Source organism: Taudactylus pleione, unplaced genomic scaffold, assembly GCF_031769625.1.
Source record: "Taudactylus pleione unplaced genomic scaffold, aTauple2 ptg000015l, whole genome shotgun sequence".
NCBI classification, from domain to species: domain Eukaryota; kingdom Metazoa; phylum Chordata; class Amphibia; order Anura; family Myobatrachidae; genus Taudactylus; species Taudactylus pleione.
The window spans coordinates 8,289,432-8,311,246 of NW_028284417.1; the positions used below are offsets into that span (position 1 = coordinate 8,289,432).

At 45.8% G+C, this 21,815-nt stretch overlaps 1 protein-coding gene across 4 annotated transcripts in view; it reads right to left on the bottom strand.

The window, feature by feature from the left end:
• Nucleotides 1-21,815, bottom strand: part of FILIP1 (filamin A interacting protein 1) — a 216,174-nt gene that overhangs the window by 163,190 nt on the left and 31,169 nt on the right. For 2 of the 4 annotated variants that reach the window (XM_088471542.1, XM_088471507.1), the window contains exon 2: nucleotides 8,501-8,542. The exons of 1 other annotated variant lie outside the window; for it this stretch is intronic. In XM_088471542.1, the coding sequence (XP_088327668.1) occupies nucleotides 8,501-8,542 (42 nt within the window). Of the gene's footprint in view, nucleotides 1-2,564; nucleotides 2,577-8,500; nucleotides 8,543-21,815 lie in introns of those variants that run through there. One more of the 4 variants, XM_088471532.1, reaches the window with a different exon arrangement.

A 21,815-nucleotide genomic window follows, 5' to 3' on the forward strand; every position in this document is an offset into this window, starting at 1 on the left:
ACATCTCTGATCTCATCTCCCTTCACTCTCCTGTCTGCCCTCTTCGTTCAGCAAATGCACGCTGCCTTTCATGCCAGCTGATTACTTCCTCCCACTCCCGCCTCCAAGATTTTGCCCGCGCTGCTCCCCACCTTTGGAACTCTCTACCGCTTCCCATCAGACTCTCCACCTCTCTACAATCCTTCAAACGGGCTCTCAAGACCCACTATTTCATCAAAGCCTTCCAGCTCTCATCTTAACTTGCTGCTACATACTCCTTCCTCCCTGCCTACCCCATCTGTGTCATCCCTGTTTGTCTGTCCCTCCCCCTTAGAATGTAAGCTCCTATGAGCAGGGCCCTCTACCCTCTTGTGCATCTCCTTACTATACCTTCATCTACTTCTTACTCTCTACCAGGGCACCGAACACTTGATTGCTTTGCATTGTTGCTTATCTGGGTGTTATGGTCGTGAATGTAGCAATGTACATTATCCATGTCCTGTAATGTATTGTATTGTACTGTACTGTAAGTCACTGTATATCAATCTATTTGTTTATGTACTTTGTAAGACGCTGCGGAAAACTTGTGGCGCCATATAAATAAATGATAATAATAATAATAATAACTCCCTGCGGAAAGTATCCCATAGGCTACAACGGACTATTTGCTGGGACCAAGCTCCATAATGCTTCGCATTGTGCAGCTTGGTAAACTGACAGCTTTGCAGCCCCATAGAAACCTCTTGGGGCTGGGCTGAATGGTGGGACCCCGACAGATATGGAAATATTTGCTGTGATCCCTCTGTGGAAGGCTGTGCTGGGATCAAGTGTTTGATCCCAGCATCAGCAGAGATGCAGGGACAGGCAGGGGGGGATGTCCTCCGCGGGACACATCCGTTGCCCGCGCTGGGACAGTGATGTCCCCAGCATTGGTGCAGACGCCGCGAGCACCTGGTGAGGGGACCGCCTGGTCCCTTCCTCCAGTGCTGGCGGTACAGTGGCGTCGGCAGAAACTTGGCTCCGGGCGCAAGCTCAGCGGAACTTGCCGCCTGGCAGCCAAGAAGCGGCGGCGGGTAACCGGTGCTGGGACAGAGTATCTGTTCCCAGCGCCGGTCAAGCGTCGGGCGCGGCGATCTGTACTTGGCTCCGGGTGCGGGCTTATTGTAGCCCGCCTCCCGGCAGCCGGGTTATAGTGGCGGGTGTTTGGCTCTGGCCACGAGCGAAATCCGGCTCGCGGGCCAGCAGCCAATAGGAGGCGGACGCGATGAGCCAATCGCGGCTCGCCGCGTCATAAGCCCCGCCCACTCACACCGTCTTGTATTAGATGGCGCCAGGCGGGAAAAGAGAGTTCGGCGGCAGAGAGGGAGGAGAGAAGACCTCCCAAAGAGAGCGTCGCGGCAACAGGTCCAGCGGCCGCGGAAGAGGCCAGAAGATGCCGCTGTCAAGAGAGAAGACCGGCGGCGCCGACTGAAAGAAGAAAAAAAGAGGCGGCGCCGCTGGCCGAAGAATGCGGCTGAGGACCGGAGAGGACTGCGGGGGAGGGCAGTAAAAGAGCTTTACGAAGTTCCCCCACACAGCCTCTTCCAACGGAGCAGGTAGGCACTCCATGAGGCCTACCATATACCCCCTCCCTAGACCACCAGGGTTGTCGGGCACTAGGTCCGTGGGGCATTGTCGAACACTAGGCCCATGAGCAAATAGGTGGGCACAAGGCCCGGGGTTCAGTAGAGGGCAGTAGGCCCTATAGAATTCCCTTAGGCCCGATTAGAAGCCAGTGATCTGGGTATTAGGCCCAGATCACTGAGGCTACAAATAGGCGGGCACTAGGCCCGAGGCCATCAGCCAGGCTCTAGGCCTGTAACCCATCTAGGAGGGCATTAGGCCCTATTTAATAAGTGAGCCCCACAGTTAGGCAGGCCCATAGATCTGAGCCCCATATAAAGTGGTGCTGGGCATTAGGCCCAGGCCACTACCAGAGCCCATCATTAGGCAGGCCCATAGATCTGAGCCCCATATAAAGTGGCGCTGGGCACTAGGCCCAGGCCTCTACCAGAGCCCATTATTAGGCAGGCCCCTAGGCCTGAGCCGCAATATAGGACGGCAGCCCCTAGTGTAAATGATTAGAGGTGTGAGCAGTGGTGGAGAGCTGTCCGGCTCCCACCAATGAGGTAGTGTTTCCCCAGTCACTAAGAAGAGGAGCTGGCCAGCTCTAGGTAGGTAGCAGGCATTTAAAGGGACAGCACCGTGTTTTGCTCTTGTGTACTTATAGTCTGTGATTGTTGTTCCGTGTAGGGCAAAAGTTTAGTTATTGTTATACCTGTTGCACTACACACACTGTAGGTTGAGGGCGATGTTGTCTTAGTACAGTATCTGTAGTTGCGTGACATAGGTTTAGGCCCTGCACGGCTGTGTTGTGTATCTCCTTACAGGGACCTGTAGGCGAGTGAGCAGATGAAGAGCAAGAGTGGACACGGTGAGAAATATCTGTGTGCACTGTCTCTCCCTGTTTGTTTGTCACAACCTATCCTTCCTTCCTTCTGGGCGGACAGTGAACCTTGCAACCCGGTGCAAGGACAGATGTTTACCTGGTGCGTGAGTACCGATAGGTGAAAATTCGGGATCTGAGGCCAAACGTGCCAATGATGATCTTCACTTAAAATCTGAATTTATCCCTCGGTTAGTTAGGGCGTGTCGGTCAACGTGAGGAAGGACAGTACTCACATCGTCTCCTTCCTCCATAGGTCATCGTGTCCGTGTTCTATTCGGGAGTTCCAGGACCGTCCGTTCAACACACGGCCTGAAGGTGAGAGGGTGCGACGCAAGGTAAGGAACGGAAGTACACCTGCACGGCAACAGGCACTGCACTGCACCCCTCTTACACCTCCATGGCACATTGGGGTGATATTTAATAGTTATGGGTATCCCAGGGTGTTTTCAGGGGATATCCCGCAAATATTATTTGATAAATAGGTCCCATTGCATTTATACAATATGAACAGTTCTCAGCTTCCTTCCTTTAATATGAATCTCAATGAAATGCTAAAATGTTCTAATTTCTTTATTAAAATCTACTACTTATATAGGCATAAGGGACAAAGGGCCAGATTCAGCAAGGAAAGCACTGATGCACTCGCACCCGGCCGCTGCGAGAATATGCTAATCAATGCATATGCACGGCACCCGCAGCCAGGGCCGAAACTAGGATTTTTGTCACCAGGGGCAAGACAGTAATTTGGCGCCCCCCCTATAATAATGCCCCCTGAGGTAATACCCCTGTAGTAGTGCCCATATAGTAATGCCCCTGTAGTTGTGCCCATATGATAATGCACCCATAGTAATGCCCCTGTAGTAGTGCCCATATTGTAATGCCCCCATGGTAATCCCCATATGTTAATACCTCCATAGTATTGCCCCTCTAGTCCCCACCATACATTAATGCTCCAGTAGTGCCCACCATACAGTAATGCTCCTGTAGAGCCCATGCTCCCATATTAATGCCCTTGTGGTAATGCCCCTGTAGAGCCCATGCTTTCATAGCAATGCCCCTGTAGTACCCATGCTCCCATAGTAATGCCCCTGTAGTGTCCCCACAGTAATGTACCTGTGGTAATGCCTCTGTAGTGCTTATGCCCCATTAGTAATGCCCCTATAGTGCCTATACAGTAATGCCCCTGTACTGCCCATGCCCCCATAGTAATGCCCCTGAGGAAATGCCCATGCCCCCATAATAATGCCCCTGTAGTACCCATGCTCTCAAAGTAATGCCTCGGTAGTGCCCATGCCCCCATAGTAATACCCCTGTAGTGCCCATACAGTAATGCCCCTGTAGTGCCCATGCCTCCATAGTAATGCCCCTGTAGTGCCCATGGTCCCATAGTAATGCCCCTGGAGTGCCCATATAGTAATGCCCCTGTAGTGCTCAAGCTCCCATAGTAATGCCTCTGTGGTAATGCCCCTGTAGTGCCCATGCCCCAATAGTAATGCCCCTATAGTGCCTATACAGTAATGCCCCTGTATTTGCCATGCCCCCATAGTAATGCCCCTGTGGTAATGTCCATGTCCCCATAATAATGCCCCTGTAGTGCAGCTTATTAAAAAAAAATACTTACCTTGAACCCTGCTCCTACATCCAGCGTCGCGTCCGGTACGCCCGGCTGCTCCTCGGAACTATGGGGGAGACATCATGATGTCTCTCCCATAGTGCCCGTGGGGTGAGCCGGAAGCTGGAGTTCAGGAGAGAACTCCAGGCTCCGGCTACACTGCGTCGCTGCAGAGAAGGAGCCGGGCGCCCGCTGGTAATAACATCTCAGCGGGCGTCCGGCTTGGAGCCTCTCTGCAGCGCCGGGCTGGTGGACACTGGCGCCGGGTGCAGCGGTGCACCTGGTGCACGTGCACCTCCAGCCCCCCCCCTAGTTGCGGCCCTGCCGCAGCACAAGATGCAGATGCCCAGCACTACATAATGCTGTCCACCTTTACCCTGATTGACAGCGTAAACATCGGTAACATCGAGAACCATCAATATATTTGCATAATAGTAGTTGACCTGAGCTCACTTAGCATCTTGGAAGCTCCCTGTGTGGAAGGTGACATCTGGCTACGTACGCCGCCACACAGCCTTAATTATGCACGCCCCTGTAACGGTGTTCAAACACACAGGCACGCCTATGTTCGCCCAACCACCCCTCTGTCACCACCTACAAATGACACTTCCTGTCAATCAACATCGGAGGGGTCTCCGTGCTCTCTGCGTATGCAGCGCGTACCCTTACCCAGCCGCACAGACTGATTCCCGCACACGCAGTGCGATGAATACGCATGCGCAGAGCCCAACATCGGCCTGCTGCGTGCGAATTCTCACTTGCATTCCTTGCTGAATCATGCCCAATGTCCAATATGATGAAATATATAGATAACAGAAGTCACATTGTATGTGCTTACACTCCACAGTAAGGGGTACATTATCCCATATATAATTTCCATGCATTGCATGTTACTGTAATACATCAGGGAATGTTTATGTATTATCTATTATTTCCCATCTTGGACAGCTACATTGTGTATATTTTTCTTATATATACATTGCATTAAGGAAGACAAGGGGATTTGAGAGAACACATTTTTTTAAATGACTATATAGTACATACATGGCAGCCGGAGTGAATCTCTCGTGCACATACCAGAAGTAGCAGGAAAGCCAATAAGAATAACTTGCAGTACACTGGTCTTCACTTTAACAGGGTGATTTACAGAATGTTTTAGATCTTTCCAGCCTTTTTGCACCTACATCTATTATTGTTTTCGTAACTTTTAGAATAACTGTTGGGTGTGAGCAGAGATCTGCCAGTCATCTGGAAATCTTAAATCTATAGTTAAACACCCCCATAATCTAGATGCAGATATATAGGGCCGGCTCGAGGCATGTTCGACTAGTGCAGTTGAACAGGGGCGTCACCCCATAGAGGGCGCACCCCTCCCAGCCATTTCCGATTTCAGCGGACAGTCACGTTTTTTGGGCACTGCCGCGCTGTTCTACCCGCAGGACGAAGTATCCTGTGGGCAGTCGGGAGGTTGGGCGCCTCCACCACCGCAGCTGTGCGGTGGTACCGGCCCAGGAGAAGAGAAACAGTGTCGGAAGAGAGCTGGGGGCAGCTCAGCTACTGATGAAGTGCTGGGCTCGCCCCCAGCCTGACGTTAACGGGAGGCGTGCCATACGGGCACGCCCCAAAATAATGTCATTTAGGGGGCGTGACCTATGGTAATTAGACCACGCCCCCATTTCCGGACACGCAGGGCGAAGCGAGTATAGGGAGTTGATTACCCATCCTGCACAGGGCGCGGCTCCCCCAGGAGCCGGCCCTGCAGATAGATATCTATGATTCATGTACGATTACCTAACAAATTCACCCCAGGTCACATTTCATATGTATAGAGGGTGTGACATATCTCTGGAGTCATCACTTTGATTTCTGACTTTTTAATCAATATCAGTCATCTTAACAATTATTTAGAAAACAGTTATGCTGGGTACATACTATACAGAGATATCTGCAGATGATGGTCGTTCATACACACTGTACAGCCATCACCTGCTTCTGGCCGCGGCTTCCGGCGCCCGGGGGCATGTCTGCTCCCCTCCCTGCGACCTCTGCTGCATGTGTACGGGCGATTGCCGACCGCCCGTACACACTGGCCAATGGTCAGATATATCTGGAGATATATCTACCATCGGCTCTGCAGCACAGCAGCCGCGACATGTCTGTGAATGACGTCTCTCACAGACATATCGCTGGTACACACTGGCTGACGGGCAGCAGATATATTGGCTGATCAGTTGATCGGCCAATATATCTGTCAGTGTGTACCCAGCTTTAGTGACATTTGGCCCATTTATGATTGTGCTATTGTTATTGCCGTCTATACAGCAGTGTGAAAAACAATATGGTAGCTTTTATTCATAAATGATGTATTTATTAAAATTTACTTATACATAATGCCAGCATATTCCTTTGCGATTTTCAATTGGGATGTAACTATTCAACTTAAAATATTATTTAACATGAATAATTAATAATTGAATACTCATTATGAATAGGTTATATTTTCCTGAGTGCATGTATAGTTTACAAAATATTGTATAGTAGGCGTCCCAATATCAATTCTTGTGGATCATTTTTCCACTTTAAATTAATTCTGAAAAGCAACTTGGTGGTGGGACATTAAGACATCTAGATTGAGACTACCAGACTTTCATAGCATCAGTTTTGCATAAACCCCATTGTACAGATGCACGTAGAACTACAGTGCTTGTGGTGCTGAGCAATCACAGTCATCCATTCTATATTAAGTAAGGACCAGTGGTGGAATTTACCTAGGGGCAGCAGAGCTGCAACCTCCTAGTAAAATCGCCACCTGCAGGGAGGGACTGCCTAGCAATGGCTTCCCTTTAGAAGCACTCCCTGCTAATTACAGGAGGAAGGGCAGTCCCAGAGAGGTGTTCCCAGCTGGAAAGGTGTTCAACTTCTCACCCCCTGGGACTGCCAGCCCTAGACTGCAATTAGCAGAGAGAGCACTTCCAATAGGATGCCACTCCCCTGCTATAATAGCATCATATTATCCATGCAATCCTAGGATAAGGGTTGTTAATTTACAGAATACAGCCTTCCATATATTCATCTGCATAATGATCCGGTTCAAACCCAGTAATTAGCAGACAATAAGTCTTCTGCTTTTATGAACATAGCTGGATTTCATTGGTAATTAATAAACACAAAGCAGAGTTTAAACTATCTATATAATCTTAGGATGTAGGTTGTTATTTTACATAATGCAACCCTCTATGTATTTAAATATTTCCATCTCCAAGCGCCAGCTCACTTATGTGAGGGCGGTGACGTGTGACTCGGCTGAGACCCTTTTCAGACTAGTGTCATCGACCCGGCTTATTGCCAGAACAATGACGTCACCACCATCACGTGGTGAGTTGGCGCTGGGAGATTATCTCATATCCAAGTGTTGGCTCTTCCTACACTAATATACACTATAATTTAAAGTATAACAAGCACACATACATGGATTTAACAATACAATAAGCATAATAAAAGATAAGACGACTCAGCAGGATACTTTTTTTTTTTCTAACTCACATTTCTGTCTTTATTGCACAATTTCTTATACAATCTAGTGTTTATATTTGTCTTTTAATATTTTCAAAATAATTTTAAAACTAACTAAAATAATAAAAGTTATGCTTTATTCGTGCACCAACCTTTGACAACCGCTTTTCTTTCTCTTGGTATTTGCGATTAATCACTTTGGCTGCCGCTGGCAGCAGCTCCGAATATAAATGTCACATACACACTGTGCTAGACAGAGATCAGTGTAAGGGCTTCTATGGGATCAGCAGGTGGGGCCGAAAAATATTAAACAGAACATAGGATACGACCATCAGGTAACGCTCCTGCAACATTACTGCATGCATAGCTATACAATCATCATCCCAATCACCCGATGCCCAATCACTCGATATCGGGTGATCGGGCCGAGGATTGTATAGGTGTGTACCCAGCTTTAGGGGTCTATTTAAAAGTGATAAGTCAGTGATAAGGTGCCAGCCAATCAGCTCCCAACTGTCATTTTTCAAACACAGCCTGTGAGATGGAAGTTGGGAGCTGATTGGCTGGCACCTTATCACTTTCTTATCACTTTTCACTCTGTCTCCTAACACTGCTTAGTAAATAGACCCTTAAGTACGGTACAGATTCAGCTACAGGGAAAAGAAAGCTTTGCTCTTTCTTTTGGAAATGTCAGCTACAAATAATTAACAGCAGCAGGAGACCTGTTATGTCCCAGTACCGAACTATGCATTGCTTAATTTAAATAAACATTAAGTAGAAACATTATTTATTGAAAACAATAGGTTGATTCCATACTTAGAAACACGGTATAGTATCCTTGTAAAAAAATTTATTTTTCCAGATAAATTATGTGCTATAATACTATGATGAATGTGGAGTTGACTTACCCTGGCAAATAATCTTCCATCCACAGTTTCTGAAAGTTTCATCTTAATACCAACACATAAATAAAGTAAAAAATACAAAAAGTGAAATGTTGAATCACATGTTTTATCTACTCACAATATATACTTTAACATAGAACAGATGCTGTAAAGAGGGAACGAGGAACATTTTAGATGCAGGTAATCTATTGATAACATCCAAGTTTTCATAGATAAAATGTTCTCTGCTTTTATTATTTACATTTAAGAAAGCTTTATAGATGACTTGTTTATATTTGTATTTATGAAATTACATTGATGACTTAGGGCCGTATTCAATTAGGCAGCGAAAATTATTGCCGATGAAGTCATTTTCGCATGTTTTAATTATCCCCGTCTTCAATTACAAAGACTATTCGCCGATGCTAAAAGTCTTTGTTAAAAAACAGGGATAAGTTTTCACCATGTTTTACATGGCGAAAAAAAGTGCAGAAATGGGGTTTAGGGGTGGAGGCTTAAAAAAAATAGCCTGCACCCCTGGGAATGACATTTAAAAATAAACTGTGTCAAAAAAAGTAAAATAAAAATAAAAAAATCGGGACACCCCTAAAAATTTACTTTCATTTTGGGGGTAAAAAAAAGGGAACACAGTTCTAAAATAGCCAAATTAAATTCAGAGGGGTTCCCAAGTATGCGGCAGGTGTTTTCTTCATTGCAGGAGTAGCGGCAGGTGCATTTTTGCAGAATTTTTAAAAATCATTTTAGGGACTTAAAAAAATGCTTACCCCCATTTTCATGTACCCCAAATTTGCTAGATAATTTTTTTGTAAAATTAACTATTCTCTTCTTCATAGCCACGGCTATTAGAAACTCCGACTTCCTTCAGCAGGTCAAATTGGGGGTACCGTAGTGATCCTCCATGACTAGACGTCTTTAAGGGGGGTCCCTGGACTATTTCCCGAAAATTGCAGTTTTTTGCCGATACTTACCTTTCTGACGGCTCCCGTTTTGGTTGATTTCTATTTGAATACGGGGATAAAGCAGGCATGCTCCCGTAACTTTATCCCCGGAAAACCTGTGATGTGGAGCGAAAAGTCCAGCATGGACTTTTCGCTCGCCATTTTGCCTGTGAATTATTCCTATCCATGCTACATATCTGTACTACAGGTTATTATTTGGGTAATGATAACTGGGACTTAATTGTACTTGCGTAGGGAGATCAGAAACCTCCTACTTGAACTGTGTTGCTCCTGAAATCTTTTCTGTGGTGGCAATTATTGGTAAATTAATCGTGAGTGAGATACTTTTGTTTAACTCTGTGTCAGACCCACGTCATACAGGCTCAAGTGAGTGCTGATCTTGACAAAGTTAGGGACAGCGGTTAGAGATATGATTTTCTTGGAACCAGGTCCATGACATACATAGACATTAAAAACACTCAAAAATTTAGATAAACAGTAGTTGACAAAAATACTGTAAGAGGTTACACAAGACAGCACCATCTACTGGGTGGTACATTATGAGGGTGTGATATGTATTACCGCCGGCCGCATGGTTCAGTTCCCGACAGCGGCTGCCCGACAAAGGAGGAAATCCCGATTGTCCTAAAGGTAAGTATTTACTAACCTCCCCTAACCTCCCTAACCCTCCTTAGGGGTGCCTAACCCCAACCTCCCCCCCTGTGCCTAACCCTAACCCCCCCTCTAAGTGCCTAAAGCTAACCCCCTCTTCCCCGCTGCCTAAACCTAAAACCCGGGGGTGCCTAACCCTAACCTCACCCTCTGTGCCTAACCCTAACCCCCCCTCTAAGTGCCTAAAGCTAACCCCCTCTTCCCCGCTGCCTAAACCTAAAACCCGGGGGTGCCTAACCCTAACCCTCCCTCCCACTAGCCTAACTCTAACCTCCCAGGGGGGGTGCCTAACCCTAAGTCCGCCTCGGGAGCCCTAAACCTAACCCTCCCCCCCAGCGGCTATCCGTGCTCTGCATTTAGACCGTCGGGATCCAGACTACATCCCCATTATGAATGTTATATTCTCAGATTAAATTAAGTGTTCCTAGGCATCTCTACCTTATCAAAGCATCATCTTGTTTACTTTGTGAAAGAAGAATGTCTAGCAGGTGTAGGTGGTGGAGTCACACCATCTGTAAGGGTGTATAAAAGTCAGTTTGAAATCTACCTTATACCCTGGGGAAAAAAACTACTATTAGGTTAATTCTGAGTTACACATTTTGCATTAACAGTGTAGGTGTAATATGTGGCCTATGTAGGTCGCAGAGATGCATCCAGCTTTGCTTTGTTAGCATATGCACTAGTTATGCTGGAAGAGAGCAGGGGAAAACAGTAGTATACAGGGGCTTTACTAGAGAGGAGGGGGCCCATGTGCAGTCTCTGACACGGGCCCCCTCCTCTCTGTCCGGCGGCCGGCAGTGCACTGAGCTGTGCGCGGCCAGCGCCGGAGTTATAGACTCTGGGCACTAGAGTGTGCCCAGAGTCTATAGTGTATGCACAGATCACCGGGAAAATGGCAATGACGGCCATTTTCCCTGTACTGCGCATGCGCAAATGATGGGAAAATGGCTGCCGTGGCCATTTTCCAGTCGTTTTACAGCGCCGGATGCCAGCGCTGACGTGGGGTTCCGGAGAGGTAAGTAATATTATGGGTGCAGGGTGTGCGGTGCGGGACCCCCCTGGACCCAGGGGCCCATGTTCCCCACACACTCTGCACCCATTATAGATACGCCCCTGGTAGTATATGCATCTGGATTACGACAGGAGATGTGGCTAGACAGTGGTAGAATTACATGCTACAGTTCCAGTACACAATTTGTATTCAATATAGTATTTTAATGAAGTGTCATATACATAAGACTGGCTGGGTATTAATAACTAGTTATTAATAATTAATATTCTCCCCTTTGCCTCCAAACTCTTCCAACACACGATCAATGTCCCTTCCTCCCACTCCTTTCCCTTTACATTCACACCCACTGTCCTCCCTCCTCATCTCTTCCCAGTTCTCCGCCTGGCTTTACCCCCCACTCCCTGTGACTATAGTTGCCCTACATTATCCTTACCTTCAGTGCGCTCTCACTCACCGTCAGTGACGCTGATCCTTTCTGTCTGTCCCTCCCAGGACACTGGGTCATTGAGTGCTTCTGTTGATAACTGCCACTCACTTAAGGGGAGATGTATCAAAGCTTGGAGAGAGATAAAGTGGAGAGAGCTAAAGTACCAACCAATCTGCCTAATTTTACAGGCTGTGTATGAATTATGATTTGTTGGTATTTTATCTCTCTCCCAGCTTTGATAAATCCCCCCCTAGTTGTCTAAATATCTCACTGTTTGATTTTTTTTTCTCTTTTTATATTGTATTGTTTTTGGGTTTCATTGTGAATTTCTCTGTACCTCACTTCAGACGCTTGGTAGCAGCATTTAAAGAAAATATAATAATGATAGTAATAATAATAATAATAATAATAATAATAATGATAATAATAAGTGGCATTCACCATGTAATATACAATGAAATACATTGGTTATTTTCTCCTTTAAAAAATATCAAATCGGAGTTTGCTTTCCTGTCATGGGAAGATTGTAAATATTACAGGTTGAGTCCCATATCCAAAATGCTTGGGACCAGGGGTATTTTGGATATCAGAATATTCCGTATTTTGGAATATTTGCATACCATAATGAGATATCTTGGGAAAGGGACCCAAATCTAAACACAGAATGCTTTTATGTTTTATATACACCTTATATACACATATGAGAATATATAAGAATAGTGATTCTGGCGCAAGAAAATTAAATAGAATAAATATCAGCCCGATCCTTTTCACAAGAACCTGCCCAAACAACAGGTTAAACGATAGTGCATAAAAATATGGAGTGAAAAAGATCAAAGGTGATACAACAATCCAGGGCCAGCTCTAGGGGTGTTCGTCCAGTCCAGTCGCACAGGGGCACCACCCATACAGGGTGCACCCCTCCCCAACATCCTGATTTCAGTGGGACAGTACTGTCTCGCTGTTCCACCCGTGGGCTGAAGTGGCCCAAGGGTGGTCAAATCGGGAGGTTGGGGACGCCCACCGCCGCAGCGGTGCGGCGGGGTGTGTGAATGCGCGCGGCATCCATTTAGTGACGGGAGATTACGTCACATAGGGGGCGTAGCCTATGGTAATTAGGCCACGCACCCATTTTCGGTCGCACACGCGATGTAAGGGCGCCCTATTAAGAGCCGGCACAGGATGCTCCGACCCCTGGAGCCGGCCCTGCAACAATCTATATGTAATCAGACAAAATATCACAATGATTGTATATACAAAATCAATCTCATATAGGCAAAATAATGGTATAAGTATTATTTTGCCTATATGAGATTGATTTTTGTATATACAATCATTGTGATATTTTGTCTGATTACATATAGCTTGTTGTATCGCCTTTGATCTTTTTCACTCCATATTTTTATACCTTATACACACAGCCTGCAGGGCATTGTACACAATATTTTCAATAATTTTGTGGCTCAAAAAAATTGTGGACTTACATGAAATTTATTTATATTTCATATACACATTATACACACAGCCTGCAGGTTATTGTATACAATATTTTTTAATAATTTTGTGCCTTAAATAAAGTGTGCGTACTTCAAAAAGCAAAGGTGTCACTATCTCAGTCATGGTAAAAAAAAATCCGTATTTCGGAATATTTGGATATGGGAGACTCAACCTTTATTTAAAAATGCAAATAGATAGCAGCAGCCACACTAGTAATAGTTTCATTGGGAGTTCTTAAGTTGCACTCAGCCAAACACAAGTCAATGCAATCGTCATTATCATCAGTGATTATTTTTTTTACCAGGGAGTGAGCCCTCTCAAGTGAAACGCCACCTGAAGGTGCTTATGTGTCTTTTCTTGCACACCCCCTCCTTCTATTAGTCTACCTCTTTAAGCGCATGGCAATGTAAAAGCAAAATGCGTCCAAATCTGCATAGGCATAGATGCATAAGAATATGTTCTTGCACGTGTGGTACAATAAAGTGCAATTTTCATGAAAATGTGAGCGCAATTTGTGTTTATGTACCTGAGCTGCTAAATGTCTAAAGAGCTAAAGCAGCAAAGTTAGGGCTTTAATACTAGAAGTGACCGATATGATCGAATTACTGTAGGTGAAACATCTACGTAAAGTTCATAAAGTTGAAGTGTACAAAATATTATTCTATAGCGGTTCAGACAAATTTAGAATTTTGGTTAGGGCTTGTGTAATGTTAAACTAAAGTCATATGACAATTTAAGGATATCAGTTAGCAATAGGAGTGAAGTTCTTTTAGATATGGAATACGGAACAGTCACCTGAAATCTGCCTATCTAGGGGCCACACCTGGAGGTTTAGTGTTCCAGACAAACATTACACCTGTCTGCTTTACAGCTCTGCTAATTACGGAACAGAGCACACAAGCCATGATGGCACGATGAAAAAGTATATTTAACATATTTTTACTTAGTCCTCAACACTTATACCCCTTTTCCACCAAATTCCGGGTCTGACCCGGAGTTGGACCAGGGTTCCTATCCGGATCAGACCCGGAATTTAGCCGGCGCCGGCTTAGGATATTCCTGAGTCGGCGCCGCTCACACCGCAGTCGGGTCTGCATAGAACCTGCCTTTCCGGCGTGAAAGTGGACGCTTGGAGATGACATCATCTCCAAACGCCACTGAAGCCGGACCAATCGGCCAGCTTGCGGCGCACTGCAGGTCATCAAGACCCGGAGTGCGCCGTACACACAGCAGGGTTTCACAGGCTACACCCGTGTTAAACCCTGCTATTTACCTGGGTTGGATTGCCGGGTCACTCGACCCGGCGATCCAACCTTCACCCCTTGTACACCAAGGAGCTGCCCGGGTTAACCCTGCAATAACCCGGGGTTTAGCTCCGGTGTAAAAGGGGTATTAGTTAAATAAGACTCCAGTTAAATAAGACTCCACATCTTTCAAGCCAAAAGGCAGACGTTTTAAACAATAAAAAGTGAAGGAGAAAATTAGTGTGTGTGCCTTTATTACTCAATATTATTCATGTGTGTCTGGGAAAGAGGGTGATTTTCTCAGCAATCTTTTGGACAAGCAAATGATACTGGCAGAGGGTTGAAAGCACTAGTGATGTCAGACGTCAGCAATTCACAATCACATATTGATTCAATTTAAGCTTTGCAATGTAACATAATAAGGAATTCATTTCAATTCCGGTAATTAATTTCTGTATATGTTTCAACATATGTAAAAATTTTAATTCTCTTAAACAGAAGACATTTATATAATCAAAGAAACATGCTGCCAAATAAATCAGGGACTTATTTAATAATGTTTTATCTTAGTATGAGAAAATAAAATTCAAGCATGAATCTATCTGGAGAGACTAATACCCCTTTTACACCAGAGCTATTATTGCATGGTTAACCCAGGTAGCTCCTTGGTGTAAAAGGGAAAAGCCTGCATTGTAAATGGCGCGATCCGGGTCAGGGTGACCTAGATCATGTCGCATACCTGCCGATTGGCCGGCTTCAGTAATGCTTGGAGATGACGTCATCTCCAAGCGTCCACTTCAACGCCGGAAAAGCCGGGTCTCTGCAGACCCGGCTTTGGTGTGAGCGGCGCCGACTCGGGAATATCCTGGGTCGGCGCCGAGGAAATTCCGGGTCTGATCCGGATTGGAACCCTGTTCCAACCTCCTGGTCAGACACGGAATTTCGGTATAAAAGCGTTATAACAATACTCACTATTCATAGATACTTGTGGGACAGGCACAGATAGATGAGAAATCTGTGCAAGAATAATACTTGGCCCTTCACTCACTGGTCACCACTGATTTTCAACATATTTGAAACAGAAATGACTGGACCCGGTAATAGCACATGATCTGCCATTGGCATTATGTCATCTGCTAATCTCTGGATCAGGGCCAGATTATAGGCAGGGCCACAGCTGCAGTCATCCCGGGGCCCCCGCACACTGTCCCCGGCCCCGGCCACATCCCTCAGATGAACCTTTTTTTTATTCTTTTAATGGAGCTTCCTACCGCATTTAAGCCCCGCCCCTCCTGTCAACTTGGCTCCGCACCCTTTTCAAAGACCCGCGAATCACGTTGGTCCACAGCCAGGGGAGTCCGGTAAAGTATCCATAGGGGACCTGGGAAAAAAAACATACTCACCATCTCCTATGCGAGGTTCTGTCCTCTTCGTTCCAAAGTAGGCATCCCCGGACTTGCCAAAAAAAAAAAACGAAAACCCGATCCACGAATTTAGTACCTCCCGAATGAGAGCTTAGCAGCGGGGTATCACCATGGAAACCCCGCTGGCAACCAGTGCTGCTTCTGACTAGCCCTGTGCTGGTTGTGCTTAAGTACAGGGGACCCCTACGTCGTTTGTCCCCTGTATTTAAGCACACCCAGCACTGGGTCACTAATGCCCGGGGCTGGTTGCTCTTTTTTGGGGGGGTGCTTGCCATTTTTTTCTTTTTTTACATAGGTTTTTTTTTTTTTTACCACAGCAGCACAGACGGGTCTCACGGACCCTTCAGTGCTTGTGTCAATGACACAGATGCAAGTAGCACGGATCTCCTGGTCCGTGCGTGCATCTGTGTCATTGAAATACACAGCAGCACAGACGGGTCTCACTGACCCATCTGTGCTCTGTGCCACTGTCAATCACACAGATGCATGTAGCACGGATCTCACGAGTCCGTGCTACATGCAAATGAGCACCATAATGCTGATTGGCTGAGAGCCGTGACAGACGGCTCTGTCAGTCAATCAGCACTTTGCCCATTAAAGGCAAAAGCATTTTTTGTAAATGGCCAATCGAGGCAAAACCTCGAGATCCGACAGCAGATTACGAGGTTTTGCCTCGGGAGAGGGATCCGGGGCAGACAGGGAGATCCGAGCTTGGGCTCGGATCGCCCCCAGATCCCCGAAGTTCGGGTGGGTTCGGTTCTCAGGGAACCGAACCCCGCTCATCCCTTTATATATATATATATATATATATATATATATATATATGTATCCAAAACCAGCATATGGCGGCATTCCTTGCAGGAAAGGATGAGCCTGGTTCATTCTTTCTTGCATGGAATGATGCCATATGCTAGTATATGTAGATATATAAATATATATATATATATATATATATATACAGTCAGGTGCATAAATATTGGGATATTGTCAGAATTTTCATATTTTGGCCTCTATTCACCACCACAATGGCTTTGAAATAAAACAAACAAGATGTGCTTTAACTGCAGACTTTCAGATTTAATTTGAGGGTAATTACATCCAAATCAGGTGAACGGTGTAGGAATTACAACGGTTTCTATATGTGCCTCCCACGTTTCAATTGTTTTAATTACATTTTTCGCCAGGGATCCCTGACGAAAAATTTAAGTAAAACACTTGAAACGTTGGAATCATTATAGCACTTGTTTTGGTGATACTTTGAAAAAACCGAGGAGAGCCGCCCGCTTTGTTGTCACTACATATATATATATACACTGTATATATACGCCCATTTTTTTTTTACGATATCGATAGGGGCCCCCACAGACCTTAATCCGGCCATGCTCTGGATCGATATACATTTTGAGTCTCCCATATCCAAATATTCCGAAATACAGACATTTTTGAGCATGACTGAGATAGTGACACTTTTGCTTTCTGATGGTTCAGTGAACACAAACTTTGTTTGAGGCACAAAATTATTAACAATATTGTATAAGATTATCATCAGGCTGTGTGTATAAGGTGTATTTGAACCATAAATACATTCTGTGTTTAGATTTGGGTCTCCTCCCCTAGAAATCTCATTATGGTAAGCAAATATTCCAAAATACGGAAAAATCTGATATCCAAAATACCTCTGGACCCAAGCATTTTGGATATGGGAGACTCAACCTGTATTTGGAGCTTGTGTGCACACATCCCTTGATGTCCTAAGCCCCACCCTATTCATTATGTATTCTGGGACTGATGAGAGTTGGGCTGAATGACTCTGGAAATAAATTAACCCAAAAATATTGTTACGGCTCATATGCAGTACAGTACACTTTATGAGACACATCTGGCTTCACATTGGCAGCATATGCACCTGGTTCAAGGCCGCTATCAGGAGGGGACTGCTGGGTCTGTAGTCCTGGGCAGAGAGGGAGGCCCGCCAAGGGACAAACATACCAACGATGCAGCAGGTGCCTGTTGAGAGTAATGGGCCCGCCATATACCAGCGCATACCGGATCATTATCAGTGAGGATCCGTACTGCAGCGCCGGGCAGCCGTCACTTAGAGTGGTCATTGCTTCTATTACTTCCTGGTGGCTGGCCTCTCCCCGAAACAGCCATCTGACAATGAGCTCAGAACAGCCCAGATCAGCTCAGCATATGCCTGAGCAGTATGACTAGCACACACCAATCTCCCCACTTGGACTACTGGGACAGTTGGACTCCCCCCTTGCAACAGGCAGCATTGAGGGCTTCACAGCACACTGACAGAGGTAAATGGGGAGAGGAGGCGGGGGGCACCACTGACGGACAGAAGGGGGGGTAGCTGACATACAGAGGGGTGTGTGTGTTGGGTGTCACTGAAAGAGGGGAATGTGTGTAGGAGGGGCACTGACAGACAGGGGGATGTATGTATAGGAGGGTGGCACTACCAGAGGGGAATGTGTGTGTGGGGGGTCACTGTCAGAGGGGAATGTGTGTGTGTGGGAGGGGGTCACTGACAGAGGGGAATGTGTGTGTGGGGGGGTCACTGTCAGAGGGGAATGTGTGTGTGTGGGGGGGGTCACTGACAGAGGGGAATGTGTGTGTGTGGGAGGGGGTCACTGACAGAGGGGAATGTGTGTGTGTAGGAGGGTGGCACTGACAGAGGGGAATGTGTGTGTGTGGGAGGGGGTCACTGACAGAGGGGAATGTGTGTGTGTGGGAGGTGGTCACTGTCAGAGGGGAATGTGTGTGTGGGAGGGGGTCACTGACAGACAGAGGGGAATGTGTGTGTGTGGGGGGGGTCACTGACAGAGGGGAATGTGTGTGGGGGGGGCACTGACAGACAGGGAAATATGTGTGTGTGTGTGTTCACTGACAGAGGGGAATGTGGGGGGATCACAGAGAGAGAGAGGGGAATGTGGGGGGGGCATTGCTGAGGGAGAGAGGGAGATGTGGTGGGGGGCATTGCTGATAGAGAGAGAGAGGGAGAGGGAGAGAGAAAGAGAAATGTGAGTTGGGTCACTGTCACACAGAGGGGAATTTGGGGGGAGAGATCACAGAGAGGTGTATGTGTGTGGGGGGTTCACAGAGAAACTGGAATGTGCAGGGGATTACTGACACATAGACCCTCATTTAGTAAAGAGTTTTATCACCAAAACGAGTGATAAATGTCACTGTGTATAATAAATGGTGCTCCAACCAATCAGCTCCCAACTGTCATTTTTCTAACAGTTGATTGTTGGGAGCTGATTGGCTGGAGCACCGTTTATCATACACAGTGACATTTATCACTCGTTAAAACTCGTTACTAAATGAGGCCCATAGAATGGTATGTTGGGGGATCGCTGAGAGAGGGGGGGGATGTGGAGGGGATCGCTAAGAAAGGGGAATGTGGAGGGGATTGCTGAGAGAGAGAGAGAGGAATGTGGAGATCTCAGAGAGAGAGGGGAATGTATGGGAGTGTCATTTGTTCTCTCAACCCTTCTAAATGATGTATGCTTGCCATAGTAAAAAAATATAACTTTAATTACTGGTAGATTATGTTTATTTGTTTCATTCAGAACCTAGAGTAGGAGCAATGGGTTTCTGCGACTATGAAGAGTGGAGTAAAGAGCAGCACAACAAATGTGGCCTACTGTAGAGAAGTAAAACTAATTTAAGTCCTGGATTGCTAACCACAACACTTTTACACAAATCACTCCATAGCAGTTAGAGAGCAGATTGGTTGCTACCCTGAGAAATTCCTCCTTCTGTATCTTAAATCCTGTTCCATAGGTTATCTCTTCCTGGCTAATTTAACTTTCCTACACCCTAACATAATCTTTGTATTTGGTGTTTTGCGTATAATTAAATATACAGTATATTGTAAAATCCCACTGTTTTTATCTAGAGAAGACATCTCAATATAAATGTTAAAAAAACAATTGGAGTTCTGTATACTTACAACTAAAAAATAAACATTTAAGTTAAATGGTGAGTGGGGGTCATTCTGTATAATGACCTAAAGACCGTTAGGATGAGTTCCTGATATTCATTCATCACTAGAGATTACATTTTATTATATGAACACAACAATTGTATTAATAATGTTCATTTAGAAATTATTATTATTATTATTATAGTATACATTGTATTTATCTTTGAATAAACATCAGTAAATATCTCATTATTTAATCCTGGAATGTGCCTGCCTCTCACCTTTATGTTCTGCTGTAAGCATCTCAACACTAGATCCCATAAAATTGCCACCTCTGGAAGTGAGCTAACTGAAAGTGCTTTTAAAACATATCAGACCTGAACGATACTTGCCTATTTGCAGCTCTTGGTCTTATAGTTCCATGATCACAAAGACGGAACAGTCCCAATAGTGCCATATTGCTCATCTAGCTCTAACCCACTCTGGAAGTCAATGCAATGCACACAACTTTCTTGCAAAATAAACTCTAAACAAACCCTATGCAGCCTGATGCACCACTAAATAACTGGAGCTGAGAATAGCATTTCTCCCTTTACTCTACATTTTACACCAATTATACTCCTCCAGGTAATATAGCCATACTCTAATATCTTGCTTCACCTCTTCGATCTGTCCTGCAAAATGATGTGACCTTAACGTACCTGCAAAATACTCACCCAATAGCATATCTGTACTAGCAAAAGCTAAGTGGCCCAGCAGTGACTATATTTATTTAAGTTTGGCTTTCTTAGCTGCCAGGACTGCATGTCAACAAATACATACAATATGATTGTTAGGTTCTGGTTTTGTTGTGGGCCCGGGGTGGTGATAGGAGCAGACACTGAAGCAGGTTGAAATGAAAAGGTGGAACTTTTAATGAGTGGTTTGATAGACATGAATATGACAATAACTAAAGTCCAGATATAGCACTAAGTGCACTTGGGAGCTGTGGTGAAGTAATGGGAAAAGTCCAGTTAGTGACAGGCAATGAACAATGTCCAGGAAGTGACTGGTTAATAGAAAATGTTCAGGTTGTGGCAGACAATGGGAACTGTCCAGGTAGTGAGTGGTTAATAGGGAAATGTCCAGTTGATGACAGGCTGGAGAAATCAGGTGTAGTGGCTTAAATGAAGAATGCAGGCTGAGGAAGGATTTTCTAGCAGTGGAGGCAAGGTGCTGGGTGAACAGCAGATTCAGGTACTCAGGCAAGGGGAAGGTAATGGAGGATGCAGGGTAGTCCAGCGGGGTTGGAGCAAACAAGCAGGCAGACAGGTAGCGTATTAAAGGAAACAGATGGTGAGCACAGAGAACTCTCTCTCAGCTATGCTGAGAAACACGTTGCACTGCCAATGAAGTGAGGCTCTGAACCTCCCTAAATACCAAGTGCTGTGCTGTGACTGGCCAGAGAGAGCATGTGACAAAACAGGATTGGCGATTAGGTCACGTGACTGGAGGCAAGATGGCGGCGCCCATGCCGGAGCGGAACGGAAGCACCACCAGGCCTCACCAGCCCAAAGTGACAACATGCCCGCACAGAACCACGCACAGCCAACGCCCCTCACCAAACACCAGCACCACCGCCAGACACCCCCCGCCATAGTGACCTCACAGGTAATACCTGTCGACCACCATGCCGAGAAACTCTGGTTGTGACAATGATATATCTTCAAGCAATGCTGGCACACCGACCGGGTGACACAAAAATAGCAGAGTTGCTCTGCTATTTTGGTGTCACCCCCTCGGATGGTGTCACCAACAAGCGTCGGTGATAGCGGTGATGGATGACGCATGTATGCGTGTGTCATCCACACTGTGAATGTATCCTGAGAGGCTGTTTGCTGCCCATCAGTTCCCAGAGTGCTGGGTAAGCCCCCCGTTTGACCAGAACGGCAGCATGACACATGGTCATGCTCCCAAAACGTCAACTTACAGGAGGCATGGCTTTTCAGCCACAAGGCTACACTTGTTTTGCGAGCACCTTATGACCTTATGTAGGTGCATGCAAGCAATCAACGACGTGGGTGATGAGGTGAATAGTAAGGTGACATCAAACCCAGTGAAGCCACTGTCTCCAAGGCACACCGACTTCTGCAGCCACTAAGCACTAGAAGTAACCACTACAATTCCAAGA